Raw genomic sequence first — 17,215 nt, 5'->3', positions numbered from 1 at the left:
TGAGTTTTTGTTTGTTTTTCCTCTGATGGGCAAGGCTGAGTGAGGCAGTAATCTTGTTTTCTGATGATTGGGTTTGTATTTTTGTTTTGTTTGTTCTTTAGATGAGGTGTCCTGCACAGGGTGCTACTGGTGGCTGGGTGATGCTGGGTCTTGTATTCAAGTGGTTTCCTTTTGTGAGTTCTCACTATTTGATACTCCCTAGGGTTAGTTCTCTGGCCTAGGGTCTTAGAGAATATGCTCCCACTCCAAAGGCTCAGGATTTGATCTCTGCTATATATCGGGCTTGGTCTGTGACATCTGAGATCCAGTAGTAATCCAAACAGAAAACAATGCTCCTCATGGTACTGTTTTCAAGGGTTAGTTCTGACCGCTGGTAGAGAACCGACTGCAGGGGCCCAAGGGTGGCAGCAGGGAGACCAGGAAGAAGGCTATTGTAGAAAGCCAGGCGAAAGAGGACAGTAGCTGGAGTCAGGGTGGTAGCTCTGTGATGGCACACTTTGGTATCCCCCTCAGCGTGGGCGCAGTGTCTGTGGGGACTCTGAGTGGAGTCGCAGGGTGCAGGCACCTGAGATCAGGGTCAGGCAGGGATGAAGGGTCTGTGATCCCCTAGAGTTTACATTCTGTAAACTCTACACTCATGAAAGACTGCTGTCTTGATCCCACCAGCACGTTCTGAATAGCTGTGGGCAGGGAGAGAGGTCTGAACCGGGGGAGAACCTCTGAATGTGGTTCATGCGCAAGGTAGGCAAGCAGCCAGACACCTCATGTGAGTGGACAGGTGGCCAACTCTGCCATGAGTGGCTGGGGGAGGTAACATGCAGTGGGCGAGGCTCACCAAGGAGCTCTTAGATGCAGAAGGCAGGTGGATTTCCCCAGCAGTCCATCTGGAATACCTCAGGGGAGTTGCTGACTGGATATGCTATGCTGAAGGGCATGACCTGGCTGGATTCCCCTGTCCCTAGATCCTTAGTTATCTGGAAAAGCCTTCCAAATATACATCAAGGCTACTGTGGGCAAGAGTCTGCTTGGAATGATTCCTGTTTACCCTCAGTGGATGCAGAAGGAAGAATATCAGGGCACAGGTAATGACTGGCAGGGCCAGCACACTGGTTCTTCTGCCCCTGAACCTACCTGAGGCACGGATGCAAGATCTTAGTGAAAAGGCTCAGTGGTCTGTTTCCAGTCTCAAGTGGTGAGATGGGCTTACTTAATCAGCCCTTCCTTCCTTTTGATAACAGAATAATAATGCTTTATCTTTCCAGAAAAAGATTAGTCAGAAGATCTAGGTTTAGGTTCTGACTACCATTTATAAGCTGAAAAAACTTGAGAAGGGTTCTTACAGGCTATGAGCTTCAAGTTCCTAATCTGTAATAAAATGAGGATGATGACAACAGCTATCTGATAAGGCCATTGTGAGGAACAAGAGAGATCATACAATTGAAATGCTGTCTCAACAATAAAGTGCTCTATGACTTACCACTTTCCTAAGCTTCACAGTCCAGGTCTTAGTCAGAGATCTGACTCCCCTGACCCTCTGACCTGCTGCGGGAGTCACAGTCCATTTCATAAAATGTTTCCCTTTGTTACATCTTGCTTTTCAGTATTGAGCACATGTTTCATGTATTATCTGGACAGCAGAGGTTGTATGTCATGTCTGTTCCAAATTTCCTACAGCACAGGTGACTGATAAATACTTATTGATGGTCTAGAACCATCCCACTGTTAGTGGAGCATGAATTGGGAGTCAGGACCTGCCACCCACACTCCCTTACCCCGCCAGCCTTGTAGGTTGGCACCAAGGCAGGAGGGGAGGGCAGGGTTCACCCAGGGCTCTGGGTCTAGTTCCATCATTTCTCACCAGTTTTCTCAACTATGAATGGAGCATAACGACACCTTGCTCATTATGAAGAGTAGCCACTCACTGAATGCACATAGGAGGCTTTTACAAACCATAGAGAAAATATAAAGTGTTGTTCCTAAGGTGAAGCCATGGCTATGGAAGCAGAGCATTGGTCCAGGTGGGGACTGAGTCCATATCATTAATGTGGCCTAACAGCTGCCTCTCAGACACTTACCTGGGGCACTGGAGCTGCAACTGGGCCAAGGGATGAAGGTCTGAGAGCTGTTGCTGATGGGGTTGCTCACAGTGCAGATGTACACGTTGTTAGCATGCTGAGGGCCAAGAGTGAGATACAAGAGGTGGGAGCTATTGGTGGGACTCAGCAGGGGGACTCCTGCTTCCTCACTCCAGTTGTAAGTCACGTGGTCCCCTTTCTCCACCATGCAGGCCAGCATGAGACTGCAGTTCCCATCTTCCTGGGTGGTGTTCAACACCTTAATTTGTGGAGTGGAGACCTGCTCTGTCAAAAGGGGGAGGAAGAGAGCCATCACTGAAATGAATCCTCTGGAATGGTGATTTAACCTTTTTGTTAGAAAAAATGCAACCTAATAGCATCTTTCCCTCCCTATAGATCTGTGGTGTAATATATTTCTAATAGGAACCTACTATTTCGCACCTTCCCTCCCCCTACTACCCCTCTATACTCCTTTCCAGGACCAGGGATAAAACAAAGAAGAGAAATATTGTCTTTTAGTTCCCTCCCACCAAGACTGTTAGGGCTCCCCTTGCATTCCTCTTGTTTCTAATTTAGGTTGCTCTCCTGTATTCCATCTGGGGAGTTTGCTCTCAGCTTATTCCCCCATGGGTTTGAATGTCCATGGCTAAAGTATTACCTTCTATATCTAAAAGAATGACTTTTCAGTGGTGGGATTTCATCTGTACTCTGTGTGTGTGTGTGTGTGTGTGTGTGTGTGTGTGTGTGTGTGTTGTGTGTGTGTGTATAGCAAGTGCTTTAGGATGTCTGAACTTGGGATAGCCACAGGCCTTACCAAACTTTTTCACTCTAAGGATGTAAAATTGGCAAGGTAAAAGGGAAAGTCCTTTTTATTTAGTAACTACTATAGGACAGGCAGAATACTAGAATTTCACACTCATCATGTTCTTTAATCTTTTCAACAACTTTCTCAACAACTATTATCCTAGTTCTAATTATTCTCATTTTATAGATGAGGAAACTGAGTCCCAGAGAGGTAGAGTGTCTTACATAATTCCACTCAACTTTTAACAGCCAAGCTGAGATCTGAAATTATGTCTGTCTGATTCCAAAATCCAGCCTCTTTCTTTGACTTGAGAGAATACCATGGTTGCAGAGAACATATTTTCTAAGGTGAGAATTTGATCATAAAATATGATAAGATGTGACAAAGACAGTGAATCATTCTAGAAAACCTATGTGTAACCTTTGTGCTTACAGCAGCCTTGCCCTGGGGACACTACTGGAGTGATCAGAACACCCTGATACCTGGTTAAGGGCTGTGGGAATTCTGCAGACATTTAAAGGGAAGATACCAAGGGAAGGCGGGGGAGGGACGTGCCATCTTGTGGTACCTGAGAATTTTAAAGAAATGTTGTGTGGGGGGAGCTTCCTGACCCACCTAGAAGCAGGACACCACACATAGCTGCCAGGATCCCTGGGAATTCAAAAGAGCTTTGGGACTGAAGAGACAAACTCTGGGTGCACTCAAGAGGGTCTGGCAGTTAAAGAGGCTCAAAAAAAAAAAAAAAACAAAAAAACACCACTGGCCTTGGATTCAGATGGACCTAGGTTTTAGTTTAAGTTCTGCAACTAGGCGATTTTTTTTTTCACAACCAGGGCCTTTGTTTAAGTGAGAAAACTATGCTTCTTCCACCAGGTAGATGCAATCCTCTGCCAGGATGCAGGGCTTGGTGAGTGGTGTGTGGGTTGAGTTTCAGCTCTCCTTCTCCCAGGACCCCTAGTGGAGTGAACCACCTACACAGATGTGAGTAGGCACGTGCAAACCACTTATCTCTTGATTTCAGTGTCCTCGCCTATGAAAGAGAGGTTTTGCTTGATCAGTGGTATTCAAACTTTTAAAAATCAGAAGAAAAACCCACTATTTTCAAACAAAATCTTATTTGTAAATTGAGACTCTTGGGGCTCCGGGCCCTCTAGCATACAGGCAGCCGGGCTCCTTTCCTTTAGAAAATGGGAATAAAGGTAACTAGTGCTAATCAGCTATTACTAATGTGCAATTTGGACCAATTTAGTGAACCTCTAAAACTTTTCCCTGAAACCCTGTTTAACCCTAGACTGAGATATCTTTCAAGTTGCTTCCAATTCTGAACACCCTTTGCTTCTGAGAGAAGCTTGAATTCTTAGGCAAGGCACTATGGCATTCCTTGTGGGCCAAGGAAGCCACCGTCATTACCATAGAGCTTCAGCTGCAGGCTAAAGTGCTGGACTGAAACATTTTCCTCCAGGCTTATAAAGTACCAGCCTTCATCCTCCTTCCTGCTCTTCAGGATCCTCAGGCTCAGGTTTTCCAGATGAAACTCATAGCCGTCATTCAGACGTGGAGAGTCACCTTTCCGCAGATATAGGGACACTATTTTCTTCTTGACAGTGTCTTTGGGTGATTCTGCCATTGTGACAAGGATGTGGATGCTCTTATTCATGCTCCTACTTATCTCCTCAGATGCCAGGGGCAACAGCACGCTGCTTCCCAGCTGCCCGAGAATCGTCTTCGTGGAACTGGTCAAGCCCTCACCTGTGGAAAGAAGGAGAGGGAAGTATCTTATCATAGAAGCTTTGAGACTTACGTCCGTGCATCAGGAAAAACAGACTGGAGCGTCTCTCTCTTCCTCTTGGCCAATCTCTGGGGTTGCCAGATCCTTAGTAGTTTATAAGGACTGTCATGAGGATCTCACTGCATTCTCAGTATTTAAAAAATCCCAGTGGAAGTCTTGTGATAGGGCTGTATAGACTAACTACAATACTTGGTCTCTATGATCTAGGAGGGAATTCTATCAACTCAGATTTATAGTTAAGGCACCTAAGGCATAGAGAAGTTAAATGACATGCCTAAAGTTGTATAACTAGTAACCAGATTAATTCCTCAGCCAGACTTCTCACCACCACTGGATACAGTAAGTCCCCTACATACGAACATTCAAGTTGCAAACTTTCAAAGATGTGAATGTGCCCTTATATGCCAACTGTTCACTGTATTGTGCTATTGTACTTTTCAAGGTACTATACTGTAAGATTAAAAATGTTTTCTTTTAATTTTTTTTTTAATTTTTAGCACTCAAAATGTTTGTATTGGGGTATAGCCAGTTAACAATGTTGTCATAGCATTGAACAGTGAAGGGACTCAGCCACCCATATACACGTACTCATTCTCCCTCAAACCCCCCTCCCACCCAGACTGGCACATAACATCAAGCAGAGTTCCATGTGCTATACAATAGGTACTTTTTGGTTATCCATTTTAAACATAGCAGTGTATACATGATCTTCTCAAAATGCTTTTTATGTGCTTGTTTTTAAAGTATTATTTGTGTGAAAAATATCATCACCTAGTACAGTCCAGTACTATATAGCCAATTGTATTAGTTGAGTACCTAGCCTAACTAGGTACAACGAAGAGGATTTATGAGCAAATTGGACTTACGAGCTCCCTCTCGGAATGTAACTCACATATAGGGGATTTAACCCGTTCATACATAGGGGACTTACTCATAAATAGTGTGAAGGAAAGAGGGTAACTGAAACTAATTCTGAGCTTGTGAGGCCAAGAGACCAAGATTACAGAAGCATCATTTCAAATGAGAAGGAAAAGGAAAAGTCTAAGGGATGTGGAGTCAAGGAGGAGGCAAGCCTGTGGAATCATATCTCTCCAAAAAGTTATTGAGATATATAATAATGTTGAGGGAGAGAAATTATTTTATTTCTCTTTTTCAAAAGTGTCAAGCCAAAAAAAAAAAAAAAACACACCCAAATCTTTCAAACCACTGTAAGTGATCCTACTGCTGACTTTTTAACACCTCCTCTCTCCTCAAACCCACAACCTCAGTTGATGAACCTGCCTCTCATTTCACTGAAAAAGGAAAAGAAACGAAAAGAGAGCTTCCATTTGTTCCCACTATCAAGTCAACCCACATACTTGGATGGATGGTCTCTGCTCTTGGGTAAGGGTGGCCTCTTCCTTCCTGGAACACTCACCCACTTCAAGGCTTTGCTCCTGAAACTTCTGCCACCCCTTGCATCATCAATTTTGTTATTGTTATGGTACACTGTGGGTTATTTCTATTAACACCCGACATACCAACATGTAATTTCCCTTATCTTAAAAACCCTGATCCCAGGTCCATCCCCAGCCAATTTCCCATTTCTCTGTTTTTCTTTATCCTAAAGTTCTTTAATGTGTATTTATCCTTTCTGTTCCCATCTCCTGACATTTTTTCCTTGTACTCACTCCAAATAAGCCTCGTTCTTTACTCCTCACTGGAATCACTCTTGTCAAGGTCACTGTATACCCCATGATACTAAGTCAATTCTCCATCTTCATCTTGCTTTCTCAAGAGTGCTGAGAAAGTTCACATCTCCCCGTTGAAACGCTGTCTTCATTTGGCCCAGAGAACAATACACTCTTTCGGTTTTCTTCCTATTTCATTGGCTGCCCTTTCTCAGTCTCCTTGACCAAAATCTTCTGCTCTTAAAGACCTCTAAAATTGGAGCATTCCAGGGATCAGTACTCAGACTTCTTCTCTTTCCCAGCCACACTTATCTATTAATAGTCGCATAGTTTGACAGGTTTCTGGAATGCTTCCAGAGATGTATCTCCCATCCAAATCTTTCACTGTATTCCAAACTGCCTACACCAATTGGTATTAGTGTTTGGAGGTCTAAAGGGCATCTTAGACTTAGCAAATGGACTCTTGATTCTGTAGCCTCTTCTGCAAACATTACAATTCCCAGGCCAAAACACTGGAATCACCCATGACTCCTTTCTTCCTTTCATATTCCATATTCAATCTATCAGCAAATCCCATTGGCTCTGCCTTCACAATATATCCGGCATCTGAGAACTTCCAACCCTCTTCATTTCTACCACCATCATCACAGGCCTGGCTCTTCTTTTGTCTTCCAACAAATCTTCCTGCATCTATACAATGGACAGAGAAGCCTTTTAAAACTATGTCAGATTTTGTCTCTCTTCAAAGAGAAACAAAATCCATAGTCCTTGTTATGGCTTCACAGATTCTGAATAACCCAGTCCCTTGGACCTCCCTGACTCCATCTCTTGTCCACTCTTCACTCACTACACTATGACCACACCAGCTCCAGCTGGTCCCTAACTCATCCAGAGCATTCTCATCTCATAGCTTTTGCATTTATTGTTCTTTCTCTTTCTGGAAATCTCTTCCTTTATGTATCTAAAGAGCTCATACTCTCATTTTCTTTTAGATTTCTGCTCAAAAAAAAAAAAAAAATCGTCTTTTCTGAAAGACCTGCTCTGATGATCCTATCTATATCCTATCCTTTCTTGCTGCACTTATCACTGTCTGATGTTATACTGTATATTTGGTCATTTTTATTTTTGTCTCCCCCTGTACTAGAATGCCAGCTTCTCAAGAGGAAGAAGTTCATGTTGTTCATTGTTTTTTCCTTAGGACCTACAGCAGTGTTTGGCATGTAATAGGTTTTAAATAAATATCTGTTCAATTTATGAATGCTAAAAGCCATGCTATCTGATTAAAATCCCTCTTATTTAGCTTTGACCCATATGTGGCTAAACTTCATAACTGAAATTAATCACAAGCTAATGTTCATAAGAGAAGGAGCCCATGACTCAGAGAGAGCACAGATTGTTCTAGTTGATAAGAAAGTCAAAAGAGTACAATAAAACTGCTTAAATAATGCAGACACCTAGAGAAGGCACAATTAACTTGTGGTTAAGATGGGTTGTTGGAAATTTGGGCAAACAGATTCAGATGTTCTTGATAGCAAAATGCTTTGATATCCTGCGAAGGGCCCTGCTGATATCAGACTAGAGATTTAAAGGTTGGGAAAAAGAAAAATTCGGATTTGAATGGTTGGCTCTTGCTTTTTTTGCTACACTATGTGACTTGTGGGATCTTAGTTCCCCAACCAGGAATTAAACCCCGGCCCCCAGCAGTGAAAGCACTGAGTCGTAACCACTGGACTGCTAGGGAATTCATGGCACATAACTATTAAGGAATGGTGAAAAGACAATTAGCATTTGTTCTTTTGCATATCGCTATTAAATCAACTCTTGAAACAGAGTGCCTAATTAAACAGTTGCTTAATTTATTAGACAAGGAATGCTATTCTTGGTGCTGGTATTTTATTTTTACAAAGATATGTAAAAGAACGTGTTGAAATTCCTTCTAGTCGCACTTATGGATGCCTGGCTGTCCAGATAATGTGGTACATATAATACCCAAGAATCCTGAACCTAAACTTCTACCAATAAAGGGATGACAGAAAACTAGAACCATCCATGCAAGTAGAAATATCACATGGTATACAGGCCCCCTAAATTGAATATAGAAATCATATAGGTAAGCATATGTACATTTTTTTCTGGGAGCATAGCCATGAATGTTACTTCTCAAAGGAATCTGGGCTTCAAATCAAGGTTGAGAATTACCATCACACTGTTGATTTTTTTAGATCAATTTTGATATGGAGAAGAAGAAAATGCAAAATGATACCCATTTATAGACCATAAGCCTCCACCCTCCCTTGTGTCGTGTGAGTGCTTTCCACCCACCTAATCCAACAGACTCTTTACACCATGGTTGTTTTTGGAATTTAGAAATGGAAGGGAGTCAGGAGAAGAGGAGACAGAGGATGGGCCTAGAAGTAGCTAAAAAAAGAAAAAAAAATTTTTAATTTTTTTATAGAAAAGAAGAGGTTAAGAGGGAAGAAAAGAGAGGGCAGATGAGAATGACAGGATGAGTGGTTTAAGCAGACTTGGTCATGGGGAGTGGAATCAAAACCCCATTCAGAACAGACCCTCACATGCCACAGCCCACATAAAGAATGATGATGTAACAACTGAGTGTGTGAGTGGCCGGGTCTTTAGGGGGTGTGTGACCTCACTGACACCTGAGCAAGAGTGGAAAAACAAGTGGGGACTTTAAAGTGGTTCATAAAACCCTTCAAGTAGAGTACCAGCTCCTGAAACATCCTACTGCCTGATGAGTGTTTTCCAGTGGGTTTGTGATTCAGTCAGACCCTGTTTACTAAAAGAGTCTGGAGGAAACATTTGTAGCTGTTAACACCAACTCACTTTCCTTCCAGGGCAATTCTACTTAGAAAGTAGAGTGATTCACATGAGCCCATGGATATTTTCCTGAAATTAGTAGCATTTAGCCAACCCTTTCATAAGATGGGACTCTACCTAGTGATAACCTTTCTTGGTCGGGGGCAGCCCTGACACTGGGCGTCTTGCTACAGCATTTCTTTCAGGGAGGACTCAGAGCCCTCATAGTTCCTATGGGAAATTTGGGTTCACAAAGATAAGATAGTGTGTCTAAGTCTCCTTTTTAAATTGAAGTCCTACCAGGTGTCCTTCTAGTCCCATTCCTTGATGCTGCTGGGTCTTTCTATCTTAGAATATTTGCGCTTACCGTTCCCCAGCCTGAAAGTCAGTCACTGCCCTTTATTTGCCTGGCTAACTCCTCCTGTCCTTCAGGCCTCTACATTTGACCCTTGGCTGTGATAAGGCTTCTCTGCCATGCACTTCCAGTGCACTTTGGGTCACTCCTTTCACATCACCCATCACACTTTTAACTCTCCTTCAATGCTTTTTATCCTTATGCAATTACAAGCTTCTAAGAGTAGGGTCTGTGTCTGTTTTGTTCACCACTGTAACAGCGAGACAAATCTCTCTTCAATACCCTTTTATACTGTTGAAGTTTTATAGACCTACGTAGGATACTCCTCCAGAAACAAACTAGTTAACAAAAAATTAAAAAAAAAAAAAAAAAAAACTACATGACGAAAGATGTTTCTATCTACTTTCCAAATCCCAGATCAAATACTTCCATATGCCTTCTACTTCCTTCTCTGATTTATCCAACTTCTCTCACCTTTTGTGAATTCCTATATTTAATTTCAATTCAATTAACATCAACTCATATGCTTCAATTATAGGCAGCACAATCTAATTTTTACCATGGGACCTGGATACAAATTTTAGGATTCTCCTCCCTAAACATAAGCTTATCCCGTTTCATTCCTTGAGGCCTCTGGAGTCAAGCTGTGTGATTAAGGAGAAATTACTAACTACTCTGCACCTCTTTGGAGAAGGCAATGGCACCCCACTCCAGTACACTTGCCTGGAAAATCCCATGGACAGAGGAGCTTGGTAGGCTGTAGTCTATTGGGTTGCTAAGAGTCAGACACGACTGAGCGACTTCACTTTGACTTTTCACTTTCATGCATTGGAGAAGGAAATGGCAACCCACTCCAGTATTCTTGCCTAGAAAATCCCAGGGACAGGGGAGCCTGGTGGGCTGCTGTCTATGGGGTCGCACAGAGTCGAACACAACTGAAGCGACTTAGCAGCAGCAGCAGAAGCTGTGCCTCTTTTTCCTCTTTTATAAAATCATAATGTAGCAATACCAACTCACAGAGTTGGTACAATTAAATGAATAATACACATAAAGCACTTACAACAGTGTTTGATATATAGCAAGAAAGTTCTGTACATACTATCATTAATCATTCAACAAACATTTGTAGAAGGACTCTCGTGTGCCAGATTCTGTGCCAAGTTCGGGGCAGAGGCTGTGGTGGTGCATTTTACCCCACACGTCACCTAGTGCCAGGCATACCATGTGTCCTAATAGATAGTTGCCGAATGGGATTGTCCGAAGTCAATCTATGGATAAAACCAAATAGCCCTGAAGTTCTGATTTTCAGTCTAACACCGGAGATAGTGAAGTCAGTGGAGTTATGTCACAGTATTAAAACTTTTGAGAAATAAAAGTGCCTAGATCTAAATATTGGGGTAGAATGGTTCAGTGAATACACAAGATTGGGCAAAGTCTAGAACCACCGCCCCCCCTCCCCGGCAACTTGCCCCTCACTTCTCTTCCTATGTGTGTGGAGGAAGTGGGGAGGACCTGAATGAAAGAATAAAAAATCCTACTGGGGTAGATTCATCAGTTGTAACAGATGCACCACTCTGGTGAGAGATATTGATGATCAGAGAGGCTATGTGTATGTGAGGGCCATGGGAAATCTCTGTACTTTTCAATTATTTTGCTGTGAACCCAAAACTGCTCTGAAAAAGAGAAGCCTATTAAAAAATGTATCACTGAGGGAAATGGAGAATTCAGTGTGGGCTTTTTTTGATTTTTACAGTTTTGACTGGGAATTGGAAGGTGAGCTGAGTAGAGATGGGAAGGGGAGTGGGTACTAATTTTACAAGAAGTGGGCTTCTTGGTTGGGTAAATCTGTCATGGTTGACCTGTCCCATTTGCAAAGCATTTCCGTCTGGGTTTTATTGGGGTTTCACAAGAGGGTGCATGTTTAAAAATAAAAACAGTATAAAATTTTTGTACATATTTCAGAGAAGACAATCGTAAGAAATATGAACACTGCTGATTGGATAGACACGCCTTTAAAGGGCTGGGCTGTTTCTTACTAACCAGTGACCTCCGAAGCTTTGCCTGCAGCAGCTGTCAGCAGAACCTGAGATGCCAGGGCCAGGCTGACCAGAAGGCAAGTCAGCACAGGGATAGAAAAGTTCAGTTCACTGTTCAAACCCGTCACTCCTGATAGTCACCAGAAAGTATTCCAAAAATGGTGGAGTCGTGAATGGGGTGCCCCCAGGAAGGTTTGACTCTTCCTGAAGTGAAGTGAAGTGAAGTGTTAGTTGCTCAGTCATGTCTAACTCTTTGCCAACCCGTGGACTGTAGTCCGCCAGGCTCCACTGTCCACAGAATTCTCCAGGCGGGAATACTAGAGTGTGTCACCATTTTCTTCTCCAGGAGATCTTCCTGACCCAGGGATTGAAGCTGGGTCTCCTGCACTGTAGGCAGGTTCTTTACCATCTGAGCCATCTCCTCGTTATGGCTTAAAGTAGTTCCATATGGCTTTCTGAACCCTGAGTTCAATTACTGCTCTCTGAGACCTTGGGCAGCGAGAGCCATCAGTCTGCCTGATTCTGAGGAAATGCAGGGCCAAGGAAGAGCTATTCATCTGGGAATCTGTCAAAAGATCAATCTCAAGTGCAGCCCCTCAGATAACCTCAGCACATCTCTGGGCTTCTCCTGGAAAAGTCCATAATGGATTTGCGGTCTTGAAATCCCCAAGAACAAAACATCCAGAGCCTCAGGATTTTCCCTCTTTCCCCAATGGCGCTTCCACTTTAGGCTGCCTCCCACAGTCTAAACAAAGTCTGAAGGCATCTAAGCAGAAAGAAGATGCTCATCCACTCCTTAGTGAGCCCAGTTTGCTCCTTGCTTGGCTTTTTCTTTTTCAAACACCTTTTCTCAAAGCTCTAAACAGAGTAGTTCGCAAAACTACTAAACAGAGAATGCCAGCAAACCAGAAAGATAGGAGCAGAGTCCAGTTCCAAACACTCTGGCTCTACACTGAAGCTACTCTGACTCTGAGCATTCTTGATTTGCATTTCTCACTAACTGTAACCAGCCCTGGGCTCCAAAAATCCTGGCCTCTTCCCCTCTTGCTGCCTTGGAATGCTACTTCTGGGAAAGTAGCCACCAGCACAACCACGCTGTGGCCACTATCTGTTCCCAATCATTGCCTGGGGTTTTCAGTTTTACCCTCTCTTCCCGCTACAGCCCTTTCTTGTAGGTGGACCATGTTTTTGGTTTGTCTGCTCGTGTGTGTGTGTGAAGATCCCCATCCAGGACAGGGTAGGAGTAATTTTCTCCCAGAGTTCCCTCTCTCTCCAGCTCATTCCCTTAGCCTGGGCCTTTGCCAAAAGGATACTCACACAAAACCAACCACTCAGCCAGGACTTTGACTGCAGCCTGTCACCCAGAGAGGCCAGTCTAGAATGTGACCAGTGTCTTTGACTGGAACTCCTGGTTTCCTTGGAAGCTAGGACTGGCGGGGCTAAGCCTCGGACCCAGGAGCCCAGTAACTCACAATCTTCCTTCCTCTTCGACAGAGGTAGGAGGAACTCAGTCTCTGAGGAAGAGGCAGCAGATCACAGCCCTCCGCCTACCCCCCTGCCCCCTACCCGCAGCCAAATGACAACCCCTGGCCGCTGAGTTCTCTCTCTGTCTAGGAAGCTATAGCTGATTCCTGGTAGGTAATCCTAGGACCCAAGCCCTCAAACAGATGAACACTTACCTGTTCTGCAGCTCAGCTCAATAATCAGAGAGAAAAGCAGCAGGACATTCGAGGAGAGCAGACCTTTGGGATCCATCAGCCAGTGAGGATAAGGAAGGGAGTCTGGTGAGAGCCCGGTAGCTGCTCTCAGACACCAGCCAGAGCAGAGAGAGCTCCCGCCAGCCAAGTGCTGCCTCTACTGTCTAGTTTATGCATCAGAAACCAGCAGGCTTCCTGTCTCACTGGGGCTTTTTCTGCCTGTGCCCCGAGGATTGGTCATCTCTTTCAAGCCTTAAGTCACTCTGCTCTTCCCAAGAAGTCAGAGTCAGGTGGTTACACTGCAAGAGCCGGGAAGAGATCTGTGTAATCACCTCGGTCAAACCCCCAGCCTTGGCAGAAATGTCCTCCCCTCTCTCCCTTTCTTAGCTGTCTCCGGGAAAGGGATGTCAAGCCTCTCTGGGTGGTTCTGATTGGTAACTCTTATTATAGTGCAAAGAAAAGATGTAGTTGTGTCAGGCTACCCCAAATTTGGATGGATTAGTCCAGATTGTACTTGGATGATTGACTTTTTACAAAATTAATTTATTTTTTATTGAAAGATAATTGCTTTACAGAATTTTGCTGTTTTCTGTCAAACCTCAAAATGAATCAGCCATAGGTATACAAATATCCGCTCCCTTTTGAAACTCCCTCATGTCTTCCTCCCCATCCCAGCCCTCTAGGTTGATACAGAGCCCCTGTTTGAATTTCCTGAGCCATACAGCAAATTCCCATTGGCTGTCTATTTTACATATGGTAATGTAAGTTTCCATGTTACTCTTTCCACACATCTCACCCTCTCCTCCCCTCTCCTCAAGTCCATAAGTCTATTCTGTATGTCTGTTTCTCCATTGTTCCCCTGTAAAAAAAATTGGAATGATACAGAGAAGATTAGCATGACCCCTGCGCAAGAATGATTGACTTTTAATAGCTGATGGACATTTTACTTCTGATTTGTTCCATAATTTCAGAGAACATCCCTCCATGCAGTCAGGTCCTGGTGCCAAAATCACAGATAGATGGAGGTGGGCAGGGTGGGTCAGCTGGCAGAAACCCAATCTCCCTGCTGGCTACATTGTGGTAGAATTTAGTGAGCCCTATGCTGTGTTTGGAGGGGCTGCCTTATTTTAGAACTTGCAACTAATCTTCCTGTTGAGGAGAAGGGACTAAAACTGGTGGAAGATCTTGTGCTTTTCCATATATGAAACACACTATTATTGGCTCACAAGGAAACTTTGAAATGCAATTGTAACGGGGTTTTTTTTTTTTTTTTTTTGGGGGGCTGTGCTGGGTCTTCATTGCTGGGCTCGGGCTTCCTCTAGCTGTGGTGAGCGGGGGCTTCTGAACCATGGTGTTCAGGCTTCTCACTGTGATGGCTTCTCTTTTCGCACAGCACCGGCTTCAGTAGTTGTGACTCTAGTGCTCTAGGAATTTGGGCTCAGTCATTGTGGTGCATGGGCTTAGTTGCCCCATGGCATGTGAGATCTTCCCATGCTCATGTCCCCTGCATTACAAGGCAGATTCTTAACCGCTGGACCACCAGGGAAGCCCCTGTAACAGGTATTTTACAGGTCCAAGTCCCTTTCCAATGGGCCTCCCTAAGAGGATAAGGGTAATAAGAGCTGGTGACATAGTGACAGTGCTCTTTATTCTCATCATTCCCCTTTCCACATACATAAACGCCTGACGCCCAACTGTCCTGCCCACAATACTACCCAGTGCTGTGCTGGAGTCAGCACATATCAACTCATGAGAGCCACTTGTTAAAGTTTCAGAAAGCTTGTGAGCTGGTCATTGATAAACATTATATTACTAAAAATGGAATTATATAAATTTACAGTTAAATAAATTGCATCCAAAACTGAGGGAATTGAAAACTCAAAATTCATTACTTCTTAATTATTTTACATTTTACTATTCTTTGTGCTCTTGAGAACATTACGTCTATTGTATCTCTGTTATGGGAACAAAATATCTGATCATGGTTGCTGCTACACGGCTTTCCCCAGCTTTGCATTCAATGCCATCATGCTGGTAGCTTGAAATCAGCCAGGGTGAGAGTATATATACCATGAAAAGAGGAAAATGATATATATCAGAGTTTTGATTCTTTAGGTTTTTAAAATATTCATTTATTTGTCTGCCTGAGGTCTTAGTTGCATCATGTGGGATCTTTCTTGTGGTGTATGGACTCACAGTAGTTGCGTTGCTCAGGATTAGTTGCTCTGTGGCATGCGGGATCTTAGCACTCTGACCAGAGATCCAGCCCACATCTCCTGAATTGCACGGTGCATTCTTAACCACTGGACCATGAGAGAAGTCCGTTGATTTATTGTTTTGTTACTTGTCTAGATGTAAGAAAGTGAGAAAAAGAGTAAACTTAAAAGTGTGTCATGACTGTAGTTTTAATTGTGAAATGCATAAAAAATTGAGGAAATATTTTCTAGTATTTAAAAACTTTTATCTTATTCAGCATAAAGTCACTAGTGTCACAATATATGTCTCCACATTTCTTTAACTTAAAAAGAATTAACTGCAAGCAACAATTGAGAGTGGAATAAAATACTTAAAAGTGTTGAGGAAAAAACTTATAATTATATAAATATAATTATAATTATATAATTATAACCACCAACTTATAATTTTCTGTATCCTTTGAAATTATTCTTCAAAAGTGAAGGAGAAATAAAGATATTTTCAGACAAACAAAGATGGAGGGAATTTGTTGCCATAGTTCTGACTTGTAAGGAATGTTACAAGGATTTCTTTAGAGAGAAGGAAAATAATAAAGATCAGAAACTCAAATCTACTGAGGGAGAGCATCAGAGAAGGAATAAGTGAAGGTAAAAATAGAAGCTTTTATTTTTTTTATTCTTAATTGATCTAACAGATAACACATTGTTAAAAGTAATAATAGCAACAACATATAAACAATATATCTAATTATGTATGCTTATGCATATGCCTCGTGTATATATGCTTATATATAAGTGAAATGAATGACAGCAATGATACACAAATCACGGGAGGGAGGAATTGGGATTATTTTGCTACTATTAAGTACTCATACTACCCATAAAGCAGTATGAAGTGAAGTGAAGTGAAGTTGCTCAGTCGTGTCCGACTTTTTGCAATCTGATGGACTGTAGTCTACCAGGCTTCTCTGTCCATGGGATTTTCCAGGCAAGAATACTGGAGTGGGTTCCCATTTCCTTCTCCAGGGGATCTTCCTGACCCAGGGATCGAACCCAGGTCTTCTGCATTGCAGGCAGACTCTTTACCCTCTAAGCCACCAAGGAAGCAGTATAGTGTTATTTAAAACTGTGCTTGGATTAGTCATAAATGCATATTGCAAAATCTAGGGAAGTCACTAAACGAAGTTAAAAAAAGTATAACTGACATACTAAGAAAGGAGAAAAAAATGAAATCTTACAAAAGCTCAATCAAAACTATAAAAGATAGAAAAAGAGGGAAAGACAAAAAGTGCAACAAAGAATGAGGTTACCAAATAGGAAATAGTAACACACATGGTAGATATTACCCCACAATATCAGTAAACACGTTGAATGTTAGTCGTCTAAATGAACCAATTAAGAGGCAGAGATTGGCAGAGTGCATCCAAAAACAAGCCTTAACTATATGTCTTCAAGAAACCCACTTTAAATATAAACACATATAAAATTAAAAGTAAATGAATGGAAAAAGAAAACAAGTTAATATTAATCAAAAGTAAGCAGATGTGGCTATATTAATTTCTGACAGGCAAGCCATCAAAGTAAGGAAAGCTATAAGGAATAAAGAAGAGTATTACATAATGACAAAGAAGTCTCCACAAAGACATAACAATCCTTAACATGTATGCACCTAACAACAGAGCTCAAATAATAAGGTGAAAACTGTTAGAACTACAAGGAGGAAAAAAACCCAAAACAAAACATATACTTCCAACAAAATAGGATTTATTGCAGGTA

The 17,215-nt window shown here is 42.5% G+C and overlaps 1 protein-coding gene and 1 pseudogene across 1 annotated transcript in view; one reads left to right on the top strand and one right to left on the bottom strand.

Annotated features, from left to right (window-relative positions):
* Window positions 1–13,624, bottom strand: part of SLAMF1 (signaling lymphocytic activation molecule family member 1) — a 39,299-nt gene extending 25,675 nt beyond the window's left edge. The window contains exons 1-3 of the mRNA XM_019987835.2: window positions 13,227–13,624; window positions 4,291–4,629; window positions 2,076–2,360 (exon numbers count right to left, since the gene is read on the bottom strand). Coding sequence (XP_019843394.2) covers window positions 2,076–2,360; window positions 4,291–4,629; window positions 13,227–13,302 — 700 coding nt within the window. The 5' untranslated portion in view covers window positions 13,303–13,624. The remainder of the gene's footprint in view (window positions 1–2,075; window positions 2,361–4,290; window positions 4,630–13,226) is intronic.
* Window positions 13,625–14,093: 469 nt separating this feature from the next.
* Window positions 14,094–14,192, top strand: LOC139182358 (U6 spliceosomal RNA; annotated as a pseudogene).
* Window positions 14,193–17,215: the final 3,023 nt, after the last annotated feature.

Source organism: Bos indicus, chromosome 3, assembly GCF_029378745.1.
Source record: "Bos indicus isolate NIAB-ARS_2022 breed Sahiwal x Tharparkar chromosome 3, NIAB-ARS_B.indTharparkar_mat_pri_1.0, whole genome shotgun sequence".
Taxonomy (NCBI): Eukaryota; Metazoa; Chordata; class Mammalia; order Artiodactyla; family Bovidae; genus Bos; species Bos indicus.
Note: the sequence above shows the minus strand (reverse complement) of the source record. Positions and strands in the feature narration are given on the sequence as shown.